The 14,679-nt window shown below is 42.3% G+C and overlaps 1 protein-coding gene across 1 annotated transcript in view; it reads right to left on the reverse strand.

Annotated features, from left to right (window-relative positions):
- Window positions 1–14,679, reverse strand: part of LOC147029862 (formin-like protein 2) — a 99,883-nt gene that overhangs the window by 35,039 nt on the left and 50,165 nt on the right. The window contains exons 12-19 of the mRNA XM_085873280.1: window positions 14,487–14,636; window positions 14,096–14,197; window positions 10,868–11,453; window positions 10,586–10,710; window positions 10,197–10,399; window positions 4,127–4,364; window positions 3,552–3,620; window positions 3,286–3,366 (exon numbers count right to left, since the gene is read on the reverse strand). Of these exons, the coding sequence (XP_085729406.1) occupies window positions 3,286–3,366; window positions 3,552–3,620; window positions 4,127–4,364; window positions 10,197–10,399; window positions 10,586–10,710; window positions 10,868–11,453; window positions 14,096–14,197; window positions 14,487–14,636 (1,554 nt within the window). The remainder of the gene's footprint in view (window positions 1–3,285; window positions 3,367–3,551; window positions 3,621–4,126; window positions 4,365–10,196; window positions 10,400–10,585; window positions 10,711–10,867; window positions 11,454–14,095; window positions 14,198–14,486; window positions 14,637–14,679) is intronic.

Consider the following 14,679-nt stretch of genomic DNA (forward strand, 5'->3'; position numbering starts at 1 on the left):
ACAGGTTGGGGGCTCTGTGCTGATTTCTTCATTAGTAGTAGAAGCTCTTGCTTTTTCTAGTACATGATCTTATGGATTGAGAGGTACAGATGAAAGGAGGTCTGCAATATACTCTTTCCATATCTTTTGAGCTGGGCCTCTGTCTGCGAGCAGATCCCATGCCGTTGACGCAATGGGATGACTCAAGGATTGATGGCGCTTCTGTGTCAGTCTTTGCACAATTTGTCGCGTCTCACTAGTGTTCTCACCTGATGAGACCTGTTCACCACAAAACACCTGTTTTGGGCCTTTATTCGAGCATACTGCCCTGCACTATTCTCTGAAAAAAATTCTCCAGTTAGGGCTTTCACAAAATCTAGCATTTCTACACTTCCACCAAGGCCAGGGTTTCATTTGAGGAAGATAAAGCAGATTACCTCCTCACCTGGCCAAATCCAGAATACCTTCAACATAAAAGGTAGACCTTAACAGGCAGGTTAATCTCAAGTCACTCAACAACTGAACAGATGAAACCCTGGCCTTGGCTCCACCAAGTCCAGGTTGAGGCCTGAATTTAAAATGGATTAAATTTAGATTTTTGTCTCTGATAAACACAAAACATTCTTACAAATTAATTAAAAATGAAAACCTGAAATGTCGCATCAATAAGTATTCAAGCCTTTTGCTATGACACTCCAAATTTAGCTCATGTGCATCAAATTTCCTTTGATCATCCTTGAGATGTCTCGACAACTTTATTGGAGTCCACCTGTGGCCAATTCAATTGATTGGACATGATTTAGAAAGAAACACACCTTTCTGTAAAAGGTCCCACAGTTGACGGTGCATGTCAGAGCAGAAACTCTACCAGGAAGTAAAGGAAGTGTCCATAGAACTCCAAGATAGAATTGTGAGGAGGCATAGATCTGGGGAAGGGTATAAAACAATTTCTAGAGTGTTGAACGTTCCCAAGAACACAGTGAGTTTCATCATTAGGAAAGGGAAAGAATATGGAATGACGCAGACTCTTCCTAGAGCTGGCTGTCCGAACAAAGTGAGCAACTGGACAGGAAGGACCTTGGTCAGGGAGGTGACCAATGACCACTCTGACAGAACTACAGAGTTCCTGAGCTGAGATGGGAGAACCTACCTGAAGGACAACAGTCTCTGCAGCACTTCAGAAATCTCACCTTTATGGGACAGTGGCCAGACGGAAGCCACTCCTGAGAAAAAGGCAAATGACAGCACTCCTGGAGTTTGCAAAAAGGCATGTGAAAGACTCCGAGAGCATGAAGCAAAAGATTCTGTGGTCTGATGAGACGGAAATTGAATTCTTTGGCCTGAACGCAAAGTGCTAGGTCTGGTGGCAATCGAGCACAGCTCATCACCCATCTAACACCGTCCATAACGTGAAGCATGGTGGTGGCAGCATCATGCTATGGGGATGGTTTTCAGCGGCAGGGACTTGTAAAGATAGAGGGAACAATGAGTGAAGCCAAATACAGGCAAATCCTTGAGGAGAACCTGCTTCAGAGTGCAAAAGATTTCAGACTGCGGCGAAGATTTACGTTCCAACAGGACAATGACTCCAAGCATACAGCCAAAGCGACACTGGAATGCTTAAGAACAAGAGTGTGAAAGTGCGTGAGTGGCCCAGCCAAAGCCCAGACTTGAATCCCATTGAGAATCTGTGGAAAGACTTGAAGATTGCTGTTCACCAACACTCCCCATCCAGCTTGATAGAGTTTGAGCAAATCTGCAAGGTGGAATGGGAGAAAATCCCCAAATCCAGATGTGCAAAGCTGATACAGACATACCCAAGAAGACTCGAAGTTGTGATCGCTGCCAAAGGCACTTCTACAACAGTATTGACTCAGGGGGTTGAATACTTATGGAAATTCGATATTTCTGAATTTAATCTTAAATAGATGTGTAAAAATTTCTCAAAACGTTTTCACTTTGTCATTATATGGGGTATTTTGTGTGGATTGGTGACAATTTTTTTAATTTAATCCATTTTAAATTCAGGTTGAAACACAAAATGTGAAAAAAAATCAAGGGGTGTGAATACTTTCTGAAGGCACTGTATGTATACTTGTCGGCACTTTGTGTACTACTTCCAGTCCAAATTACTTTGTTTCAGTCCTGCTATGCTCATTGATATTCATTCCAACTCTTTGGACATGAGCGAACCTGGTCCAATGAAATTCCAAGTAGGAATGCGAACCACTTCACGAGTTCATAAGTTGGGGGTGTTTCCAAGTTCCAAGTCCAGCTGAATCCGTCCATTTTCCTCAATACGGCATTTTATTCAGGAGAATACCTCACCTGACTTACTTCCTCGGACGGTGCAAGCATCGTCGGCTGGTGGGGCTGCCACCTTCTTCCTGGGAAGGCGTGCCGACTCACCCTGGTCTCCCATTAGTATTTTGGAGAGTGTTTGTCCAGAAAGTCAGGGCCCCGTTAGCCTAGTTCCTCATGGAACCAGTTTCTGATGAGCACCAACAGGAGGTTGGGTTGACTTGTGTGCCATAGGATATCAACAAGATACTTAACGTCACTTTTTGCCACAAGTGGCTAGCTGACCCCAACACCACTGGCAAAATTGCACGGCCAGGGGCACACCGAGCAAACCCCAAATACACAAGCAAGTAAATTTAGACAAGATATCTGGATGAAGAGGAAGGAGAACACAAACTCAAACTTCCTGCCAATCTAGAAGATAGCTCGGCTTTGCAATGGACTAGTGCATGCCACTCAGTGCGAATGGTGAAGTCTCATGTTATGGATTGGTTTATCAATGCACTGATTTCCAATATTTCTCAATATTTTGAGACTTTACTTTTTGGTAAATGCAGCAAAGTACAAAGCTACTTGCATTATATAATGTTGTCTGAGCTTGACTCAGCTGTTCGCTGCTTTATAAAAGGTGTCTTGCCCTACAAGTGGCACGGCAGATAAGCTTTACATTCGCTAACTTGGGATATTTCACCCAAACTACTCCGAATTGTGTTAATCAGTCACCTTTTCTGGGAAAGCGATAAATGCATGGCATGATGATGCTTGGTTAAACTTTTCTAACCTGGGAACATTTCCGCATCACATCTGAAAGGCATCGTGCCCAAAATAATTAATTAAATCTGCAAAACAAATACACTTTTAAATTGATCTTTGTTGTCTTTTGATTTGTGTTGGAAGGATTTGATTTTGACATTGCAAATCTGTGTCACGTGTACTTTACGATTGACAAATTCCTCAGAAATGGCCACATAAACTCCACTTATGCCAAAGAGCCCGAGTTCTTACCAGATCGAGGCTCTGGAGCTTGAATCCATACACAGCACCTCTTTTACTGCCATTCATGTAGTTCCCGAAGGCAAGCACCAGCTGGAAACAGAATTTTAGATTTTAAGGCACTCATAACCACGTGATCAATCTTCGTGTGTAAAGGTATGCGAGTGGTTGGCCCCTCACGTGCGAAAATGAAAGGTTGATGTGGATCGCCACCCACAACTACCCATGCATGATTTTCAGAGTTTCAGCAGAGACTTGACACAGAAATAATCACTTACTTCAAGAATCTTCTTCATCTTCTCGGAAGACTTTATGGATCTTGATGCAGCAATGAGTGCATCGATGTTCTAGGGAGAGAAACAAAAGCCAATGCAGGAAGGACCGACACCATACAGTCACCGGCTCATGTGACAGCTGTTCTGGCTGGTGCAAATGCAAGACCACTGACGGTTGAACAAACTAACTCAATAATGTAGGCAGAACAATTATTTTGGCTCAGCTCAGAGGACGGCATATAAAAGTATTATTACAGACAATGAATTTCTTTTGAGAAGGTTTATATAATAATACGAAAGGAAGTTCAACACAGGAGGAAGCCTTTGAACTAATCAAGCCTGCACAATGGTTGCCAACCTAAAGTTGATTGGGTGTGCTCTCTCCTTTAAGGTTGAGCATCAAGCAAAGAAGCAGCAAGTACCGCTTTTACGTCTTTGGTACAGGTTTGAACCGCCAACCTCAATGAATTAGAGTTGTCACTTTAACTATTACACCGCAGAGTCTGGTTTCTTTGATCATTCACACAAGAGGATGCATTACACAAGAAAGCGAGCAAGTAAATCGATGAAGCATGTACCGGGGAGAACTGGGTGAACATGTCAGTAAAGTTCCCCAAAAGACAGAGGATCTCGAGGCGTTGCTTCAGGCGCTTCACACGTCCAAACAGCAACATGAAATGGTCCTCCGGGCAAAGGCTTGAACCCTCAAGAAGTACAGCCGACTCGGCATCACGGAGAGCGCGAGTTTCGGCATCGGTCGGCACGTACCTTGACAAGCACTCCACGAAATCCAGAGACAAGGTCGGTAAGTTAAACCTAGCAACGAACAAAACAATCATGTTAGCCAACTTTGCTTTAAGCTGCATGACAACAGGAAGACCAGCAATCTAACACCAACATACAGAGAGGGAATATACTACAGTGCTGTGACTGTAGAGGAATCAAACGAGAGCATCATCTCAAAATGTTGGAGAAGGTCATTGATAAAAGGCTGAGGGAAACATCATAAATTGATGAAAACCAGTTTGGATTTCCACCTTTAAAGGGAATAACAGATCCTGCCATCTTTATCACTCGGCAAGGACAAGAGAAAGAACTTGAGGGAAATAAGGAAGAGGTACTACACATTTGTAGATGTATAGAGGAGGTCCTGCGATAGAGTCGCCTGTGAACTTGTGTACTGGTGCATAATAACGAAGTGAGTACCTGAGAAGTTAGCCTCCAGCATTCACACAATGTATAATGAGGCTAGAACAATGTTTAGAACAGCCAAAGGAAGATCAGATGAGTTTACAGTGAAAAATCAGTCTAACACGGTTCAGCGCACAGTCCTTTTCTTTTCATCAGAGTACCTCACATCATAAACAAGAGAGCAAGAAGGGGAGTCCCCTAACGATTTACCGATTCCAGATGACTTACAAAGTGCAGCAAGCAGCAAGAAAGAGGTACAAGAGAGGCCGTTAATGTGGTGGGAATGCTTTGAGGAAAATGGCTTGAAAGTCAATGCTAACAAAACTGAAGTTATGATGAGCAGCACAGCAGGATGCACGCAAAATATATGGACATGATTGGCATCGAGAGAAAGTAAATAAACGCAAGAGTTTTATACGGGGTGTCCCAAAAGTCACCGAGGGATTTAGGAATTAAATAACATTTCTGTTTTTTTTTTTTAATAATTTATGAAATTATTTTTATACCGAAAGAAAATTTACAGAATGGAGATAAATTTGCTTTATTTATGAAAAATGATACAGCTTCGATGTCCTCCATTTTCGGCTTCGCAGACGGGCTCTTTCGACAGCATTTTCCAGGACAGCGGACAATAACTCTGGCTGCAGCCCTCGAATTTCTGCACAGATGTTGTCCTTGAGCTGCTGAATTGTATGGGGATACTGATGTGTACTCGCTCCTTTAGGTAACCGCAAAGAAAATAATCGGGAGGCGTCAAATCAGGAGAACGTGATGGCCAAGAAATCTCTGAATTTCACGAAATTATTCGGCGTCCATGCTCTTTGGGTGAGAATAATTGATCGATGAAATTTAAAATAAAATTCCACGATTTTGGTTCTTTGTTCAGTTGTGAATTTTTCCACGGGTAATTTCCAAATGTGAATCTAAATTCTGAAAACAAAGAAAAAAAACTAATTATTAAAAAACAGAAATGTTATTTAATTTCTAAATCCCGAGGTGACTTTTGGGACACCCTGTATATGTGGAGTCAGTGATTAGCGAGCTTGGTGGCTGTGAAGAAGACTTAAGACGCAGAGTCAAAGCAGCTTGGAATAAATGGAGCAAACTATGTGGTGGAGTGTGTGTTAAGGTACCAAAGAAACTTTAGGTGAAGTTTCACAAACAAACTAGCAGAAGACTTAAACTTCGTTCCTCCTGTCCCGAGTGGGGGCATTGGGCAGCAAAGTGTCACCATCTTGTCCAGTGCATAGCAATTTATCTCGCCCTCATCCACGTGGTACTTCTCGTTTTCAGGTCTTCTTTATAACAGTTTTGCGTAGTCTTTTTTGGGCGTCCATGTTTCCTTTTACCACCTCGTGGTATCCATTCATAGTGGGGCAGATAACAGCAATTTTTGAGAGGAATCGTGCAAATGATGATCCAAGCATCAAATTTGGCACATTTGTTCTCCAGGGGATTCTAATCAAATCTGCCTGATTGGCCATTTGAAAATCCAAATTTTGAAAAATTTGATAAAATAAAAAAAAAAACTTCAAAAAAGTCAAGATCACGAATCAATGTTGGATGCTGGCTGAGATTGGTGAATGTTTCAGAAACATCATGAAAGACGTTCCAAGTCTGCCATGCAGTTTTCTTCCCTTTACCGCGGAAGGCAGACACGACGTCACATCCAGTGAACGCATGGAAGTATGGGATACCTCGAGCTTTCTCAGGCCCTATTGCAGAAACTACCTCATGGACTGGAATCCATCATGCCTTGGCTCCTTGGCCAAAGGCAATCCACATGTTCTCAAGACAGATATTGCTATGACTAGTACGTCCGTGTCATTAGCCTTAATGCTAATGGACTTGCTACCATCCGTCGTTGCATCCCTGGCATGTACAAATATTCGAGTGTCAGCTTCTTAATGACAACATGGAGATACAGCATCCAGTGACTTCCTTGTGTTGCTAATGGCATCTTCTCCTTTTGTGACAATGACTGTGCTTGTCGTCTGTGCTTCACACATCTTTTCCGCAAGGAAGTGAAACAGCTCAGTGTTGTTGCTGTCATCTCAAAGAAAGCTTCTCCAGTTACTTGGGGGTCTTACTGGTTCCTGTCATTCTTCTTCTGATTCCTTGCCCCCTTTTCTATCTTGCCTCGGACTTCAGACTTGACTTCTTGTACACATCAAACACTACGTCCACCCTCTCGTACCTGGCACCATAGGATTCCACCTTTGGGATGATGTCTTCTTTAGCATAGTCATCAAATACCTTTGAAGTGCATGGAGGTAGGGCATTGATAAGTGCTGAGCCATCAATGATGACTACATCTCCTCTTGGTTCACTGTCTGGGATGTTCACTTGCGCTTCAAGAATTTCAGCCAGCTGTGACTTCAAATTTTTTTGAAGTTTTTTTTTTCTTTAAAATTATTCAAAATTTGGATTTTCAAATGGCCAATCAGGCAGATTTGATCAGAAAGCCCTGCAGAACAGAAATGCCAAATCTGATGCTTGTATCGTAATTTGCACGATTTTTCTACTATCTACTACACTATCAAGGGCTATTCTGGCATGGCGAGTAGCATGGAGATGAAAGATATGTTCTGCTAACCTCAACCTTCTTTCTGCTAAGGCAAGGGTTATACTTATTAGACGAGCATAAGCCCGTGGTAGAAATACCACTTAAAAAGGAAAAAACAAACAAGCAAGCAAACAAAAAAAAACCCCCTTTTATTCTTAAGCTAGTTGAAAGGGCTCAAAAATGGAAGCTTATATATTGCTTAAGAGCAAATAATTTTTATTTTTGGGAGTGATCGAAGCAGCGGTCTGTTGCCTATACACAACACGGTCATTTTTTTTTGCTGATTTGTATGAATTTGAAGCAACTTTGGCTTCATCATTTTTCCCTCCTCGGGGTGTTCCACATTTCAGAGGAGAATACATATAGACAGACAGACAGAATTATATTTATATATATACACATATATATATATATATATATATATATATATATATATATATATATATATATATATATATATATATATATATATATATATATATATATACCAGGAACATTGTACTTAGCAGAGACATGGGCCTTAAAGAAAGAGGAGGAGACTGCTTGAATTGACAAATGCACATGTTGTGATCGATTGCAGGAGTCTCACTTAAAGATGGAAGGAGAAGTGAAGTAATTTTAGGAGAGAACTGGAGTTGGTCTGTATCAATGATGCAATTCAAACTGCAAGACACAGATGGGATGGACTCCTCTTACGAAGAGTAAAATCATCCACGTTGAAAAGCATGAGAAGAACCGACAATAGGAAAGCAAAGCAAAGACCGAAGCCGAGATGGATTGATGTAGCGCGGAAGGATATGGCAATGCGCGGATTCCAAGATACCGACACAATGGGGGAGACAACTGTTGAGGATGAGGACGGTTGATCCCAGCTTGGGAAAAGACCGGTGTAAAAAAATAGAAGATGCCTGACAACCTCAATATCTGTCCTCGCCTATCATCAATGTCTATCCACTTGCACATCTTTATCCCCATCTTCTTGCTCACCAAACACTTCCCTTTCCACTTGTCCATCCACTTTTATAAGGTTATAAAATAAGACTTTTATTCTTTCTTGTCAGTCTCACTTAAAATAAAATAAATAAATAAAAACATGCAGTACCATAATGATACATCAAATTTGACCTGAAACTTATTTGGTTAATGCAATATTGGTATTACGGGGATAAGTGAATGTCAATTGGCCCGTCGCCATCCCAGAGCTTTCATCTACAGCAGGAAGTGCTAATTATACAACCACCTCCAGGCAAGGATCTTGTCCAAGGTTCCAACACACAATGCCCTGCTATTCTCATCATAAAGACTGTGGAATATATAATGTTCAAAACCAAAAATCCCGAAAGGAAAGCCGGCTTTGTGTCCCCGTCTGAAGAAATACATGCAGTTCCTCATTGATGGCACTTCATTGGAACATCAATTTTTAGATTACCATTTGGGAATTTAACCCAGATGAGAACTCGATCAATAGGGAGTGTACAAACAACTGAGCTGTCCCTCACAGCTCCTCCCCACCACCCCCCCCCCGTCCTATCACTTTTGTTTACATCTTCCACACACTCATGTCTGCCACTCCACACAATAAAACCCAAGATTATCTCCAAATGATTGACTCCTCCTTCATATGCACAGCACAAGGCTGCAGGTGGCATTATTGGCCGAGGGCACAGCTTTGCTGATGATGCTGTGCCCCTATTACCAGTTCACTGCTACTCGTTTCACTGACCTCGAAAGGATGACAGGTTGAGTAAACCCCACCTGGTGTTAATTCAGTGGAGAAACAGGGGCTCAAACTCAGGACCCTAAGGTCCCAAGCCAGCCACCCGAATCACTAAGCCAACACCAGGCTTAATGACTGACTGCTTCAGTCTGACTAATAGGAGGTGTATTTGCTGTACTAATACTTATTAAACTTTCCGTTTACTCCTCCTTTGTGTAAATACTGTAATTACTGAAGAACGTGCAAGGTGAATGAAAAATGCGGATTAAAAAAATAATAATCTGTTCTCATCCCCATGTTAGCATGATGCTGGAATTGAAGGCAATTTTGACACAAACTAATGGTTTGTTTTTGAATACAGATCTTACGCATGCTCATGGACAAGCTTGTCAATATCTTACATGAGAACAAGTGGCCATCAGGATAATCTAGAGGTGAGCACACTCTTCACCAAGCTGTCTGACCGGGGTTCGAATGCCAGCTGTAAAAATGTCATCCTGGTGTTTCACAGGTAGGACGAGGCATCAATGTGTGCCATCCCTCGGATGGACATTAAACTGCGCGTCTGCCTGTCGGCATTAGTTAGTGGATGTTAAAGATCCCATGGCGTTGTTCAGGAAGAGTAAGCGCGCTATCGTTAACACCCTGAACAAATTACAAAATTCCTGCTCTAACCTACAGGGGGCATGTAAACATCAGCAGCGCAGACTTGCCACCCAGCCAATGATGCCACCTGTAGCCTTGGGTTGTTTATGGAAGACGACGATGACAACAGCATTTTAACATGAATAACAAGGACATTAGTGAACAATAGATAAATCAACACAGTATGTGGGATTTCATCCTGAACTCCCAACATGAGCAAACGTCAGACAAACCAACTCAAGACTAACAAGAATCAATTTAAATCAAGAAGGAAACAACGCGAGTAATGCTGGAACATCAAAACGTAAACACAATAGCAATTTTGTTTAAAACCTGTGAACTCTCCACAATCAACATTAAATGGGTTCATGATATGCTACATTATGGCAAAAAAATAAAACAAAGAGAGATTTTTGGTCTTTTTACCTTGAGGCAAATAATTTTTACAAACCATAATTTGGGATAAAGGTAAATTAAGGATTAAGTTGCTGGAGATGTAAGGAGTTTGTGGTGAGGTGTGGCTTCTCACGTCTGCACCGCGTTGCAGATCTGCTCGGCTGAAAGGCCACCCCGGCGAAGTGTGATCGAAAGATTCTTGGACCGATTGGAGTCCAGAACAGACGCACGGGCTGAGGATTTTTGTTTTTTGAGGTGTTGTAATCGACTAGGAGACACCAAATTGTCCTGGGCCTTGGTCTTAAACATCTCTGCAAACTCATCCATGTCAAGTTCCTGAAAAAGAGAGAGATAGGGGGAGAGAGAGAGAGAGAGATATGTATATATATATATATATATATATATATATATATATATATATATATATATATATATATATATATATATATATAATACATAAACTACAAAAGAATGAGGATAACGAACAGTGCTGATATGCTCTGTACATCAAATGTGACACACCCCCATAAGTTGATCGTCGTCGAGCTCTGAAAATACAGTTCCGCTAATCTGTGTTGGCTTTAGCACCGCCCAGTTGAGGACTTGCATTCGAAATTTCGTCTTCACCGGCTGCTTGATACGGAGAGCTTGGGGTTGGGAGAGGAAGGGAGTGAACCAGGAAGTTAAAGAAAAATCAAAATCTGTTCCTACCCAATTCGAAAAGCAGCATCTGTAAGAGACCTCTTATGCCAAGATGGAATCACAACTTATCATACCATAGGTGGCTGTACTTACAGTTCTTACCTCCAGAAACTGTGGGATTTATGAATGCCCCATGCCGTGGCGCTCCATGAAGACGAGTACTTGCAGTTTTCTCCAAATTTGAGAAACCAGGAAGTGGAGGTGGTGGTGGTGGTGGTGGTGGAGGAGGTGAGAAGTGGTTGAGGAGTGATCCTTGAGAATTGAGTGGAGCAGGAACAGGAATTGTTTTCGAACATAGAATAGAGGGAAGAGGTGGGGGTGGAGGAGGAGGAGGAAGTGGACAAGGAGGAGGTGGTGAAGGTATCTGCACAGCACAATTGGACGGATCAAGCACATGACTGCTTCGAGATTCGGTCGTCTGAGTTCCTTGATCCTGCGTTGAGAGCTGTCCTTGAGTTGATACAGAAGTTTCTCCTGTCGGCAGCCCCTCAAGCACCGTCACCGTTTCGTTATTCAACTTTACCACCGAGAATCCTCCTCCTACAACACGACGCACAAGCAGCGGTCCAAGTGGCAGAAGATCTCCAATTTTGCTCCTGAGTTCAGAGAACTGTGCGAGTTCAGCACTTTGCTGCTTGACTACCTGCTGTAGCTTCTCCAACCGTCCCTGTGCCACATTTCCAGTCTCCTGAAAGCCACAAAACATCGTCATGCTCTTTCATTGTCAATCGGAAATGTGCATTTAGAAAGGAGGCAATACAAGCAGAGTGCCGATGGTGCCACTTTGGACCAACATAGATATAGAAAGACCATTTAAAGTTTATCACAGTGTTCCAGCACAGCCTTTATGATTGCTCATTATCCTAAATACGTTTTGGCAAAAGCCACCCCAATTCACATAATCCTTTCTTTTATTAAAAAAAAAAGTTATACATTTAGTACATTTAGTATCCACAGTGTTTTTTGTTTGCTAGAACAGGATGCAATGCCATTAAGACTGATGTATGAAATCATCTTCCTTATAAGCTAATGAAGCATTCCACAAAACATTATCTTCTCACACCATGAACAGTCCAAGCAAGCATTCGCTCTGCCAGCTTGTCTTTTAAAAGTTGATTTTCTGCTCCCGTCCCACCGACCACATTCAACCTCCCCCCCCCCACCCAACCACCTGTCAGTCGCAAAGGTTCAACTTCATTTTATGTTTATTGTTATCCGATCATGCATTTCCCTTTGGCCTCAAATAATGTTTAAAATCCCATCCTTCTAATACCGTGTTCATTGAAACCCATTTAGACTTCCTTGCATAAGAAAATCATCCTAAAGCCTTTAAATGGAGGAAAAGGAAAAGGAAAAGGTGCTTTGTGAAAAGTAAACTTCCTACACAAAATACAACAAAAAATTAATCTCTTAAAACCCCTGTGAGCAATGTAATCATCAAAGTTTGCATGAAACGATCCTTTTAAACCTGATATCATGGGAGCTCCCTCACAAGGGACTTCAAGACAGGAGGAAGCCATGAGGCCCATCAAGCGAGTATTGCCAACCTATGGTTGTTTGGCCGTGCTCTATTCTTTTAAATCCATCCATCCATCCATTGGGACCATACTCTGTGCAGAGCGTTGGTGCTGCCTAAGCAGTCTCCTTGGCGATTGGGCACAATCCTGGACGGGTCGCCACTCCGACACAGGATACCAGCATGCCGGCACTCATTTTGTCGACTTCGGAAGGATGACAGGCAGAGTGAACCCCACCTGGTATTAATTCAACAGGGAGTGGGATTTGAACTCAGGATTCTCGGATCCCAAGCCCACCACCCTAACCATTAAGCCAACACCAGGCATATTCTTTTAAATGCTGAGCATCAAGCAAGGAAGTACCATTTTTAAGTCTTTGGAATGAGTCTGCCAGGATTCGAACTGCCGAATCTCTCAGACTCAAAGCGGATGAGCTAACCATGACACCACCTAATCTGGTTACGATTCCCAAGTTTGACGTTACAAAATGAACAAGAAAGGTTTAATGAGACTCAAGTCATGGAATCCTTTAATCTAGGCACATTAATCATCTGATGTGTTTGCATTGAATTTCCTACAGTCATTAAACACCGGCTCTTCCAAGGGGTTCCAATGGGTCGTTCAACACCAACTCATCAAATGAAGTCAATTCATCTGTAGTTAAGATTATGGCTCACCAGTTTAAATTCACAGGTTATGTGTTTCTTTATCACTCCCCTTCCGATTTGAAAGTTGCTTGGCCAAAGGTTTCAGTTAAAAACCAAAGCTGAACAAATTAATTTTTTGAAGTTGTGGCCATTGGGCATTTTAAGGCAGAAATTTGCACGTGGTGACAAACACTTGCTTGCCCAGAGACCTCATAAAAACCAGCTACTCCACAAGATCACGAGATAAAGAATGTAGGATTTGAGGTTTGTCTAAACATCTGGGGGTTCCATTTATAGTTCCCAGAATAACAGGACCTTCTGCTTACCACCATTGTGCATTTCTCAACATCACTGAGAGCAGCTAAGTAATGGGAGACATCTTCCCATCCTTAGATTTTTTGGGGGGGAGTGGGGGGAGGGTGTGATTAAGAGGAGCTCAGTAATGGCAGACATCTTCCAATCTGTAATCTGGGGTAATGAAGAGGAGCTCCGTTATGGCGTCTCCTTTGCCTCCTTTAAATATTTGTTCAACACTTGGTCACACGAGATTTCCAATTGTAACTTTTATTCTTTCCAAGAATTGCTTATCCATTCGGAGAAACAGAAATCAGTGCCAATTACATGAATCCATCCATTGGGACCATACTCTGTAGAGAGCGTCGGTGCTGCCAAAGCAGTCTCTTAGGTTATTGGGCACAATCCTGGACGGGTCGCCACTCCGACGCAGGATACTCAAAGGCTCAATCATCCCAGCAAGCTGGTACTTATTTTGCTGACCTCAGAAAGATGACAGGCTGAGTCAACCCCACCTGGTATTAATTCGACGGCTAAGCAGGATTTGAATTCAGGACCCTAGGATCCCAAGCCTGTCACCCAAACCATTAAGCCAACACCAGGAATAATTACATGGATAATTTAGTTAAAATTTTATCATTACGCCGAGTGTATTGTGCCAGACGGGTTGCGCCACCTACAGTGGGGTGCAATAAATTTGCCAAGCATCCAAAACTTATTTCAATAGTCAAGGAACAAAGCACCCAACTATCTCTCAAAATATCCTCCACAAGCAATCTATAAATGATGACCAAAATCATAGGAGGACCAGAAGGGACGTGGAGGATGATGAAATGCAACTGTACAAGCAGTTGCAGTTGTGCTGTGCTCACCTTCAGTTGTTTGGTATCTTTTTGGCTCTGCAGAAGCAACTTCTCCAGGCTTGCAATATGAGAAAGAGAGAAATTTTGCTGGTCTTGCAGCTGCTCCCTGAGCTGTGAAAATGGAGGCAGAACAAAGTATTATAAGTAAGTGGTGAAGAAGTAGAGGAAGAGGAGCTGGAAATGGCAGACTATCTGTGAAGATGGAAAAAAGGCATGTTTTATTCATAATCGAATATCAATGGTTTAAGTGAAAAGCAACCTGCCAAAGGTTAAACCTCCTCTTTGATGATCAGAAATGAACGGCATATATAGGTGAACATCAAATGAAGACATGAACAAGATTGGCAGTCATGATGGGTGTCGGGGTTTACAAGTTGGGAGCACTCTCTGATCCACTTACGTGTGAGTTATTTTCGCTGAGCTCACTGACGCGTTCAATGGCAGCAGTTTTCGTTTCTGCATCCTCAACGAGCATGGCTACATCAAAGAAATTGTCAAGGTAGGCCTGAACCTGCTGGCGCAACTCGTCATTCTCGGTGGAACGCAATTTCTGCACGCAAAAACAAACTGATGGCTCAATACATCCACACCAT

Source organism: Eptatretus burgeri, chromosome 3 (genome assembly GCF_056783735.1).
Source record: "Eptatretus burgeri isolate ZD-2024b chromosome 3, Ebu_testis_v1, whole genome shotgun sequence".
Classification (NCBI taxonomy): Eukaryota; Metazoa; Chordata; class Myxini; order Myxiniformes; family Myxinidae; genus Eptatretus; species Eptatretus burgeri.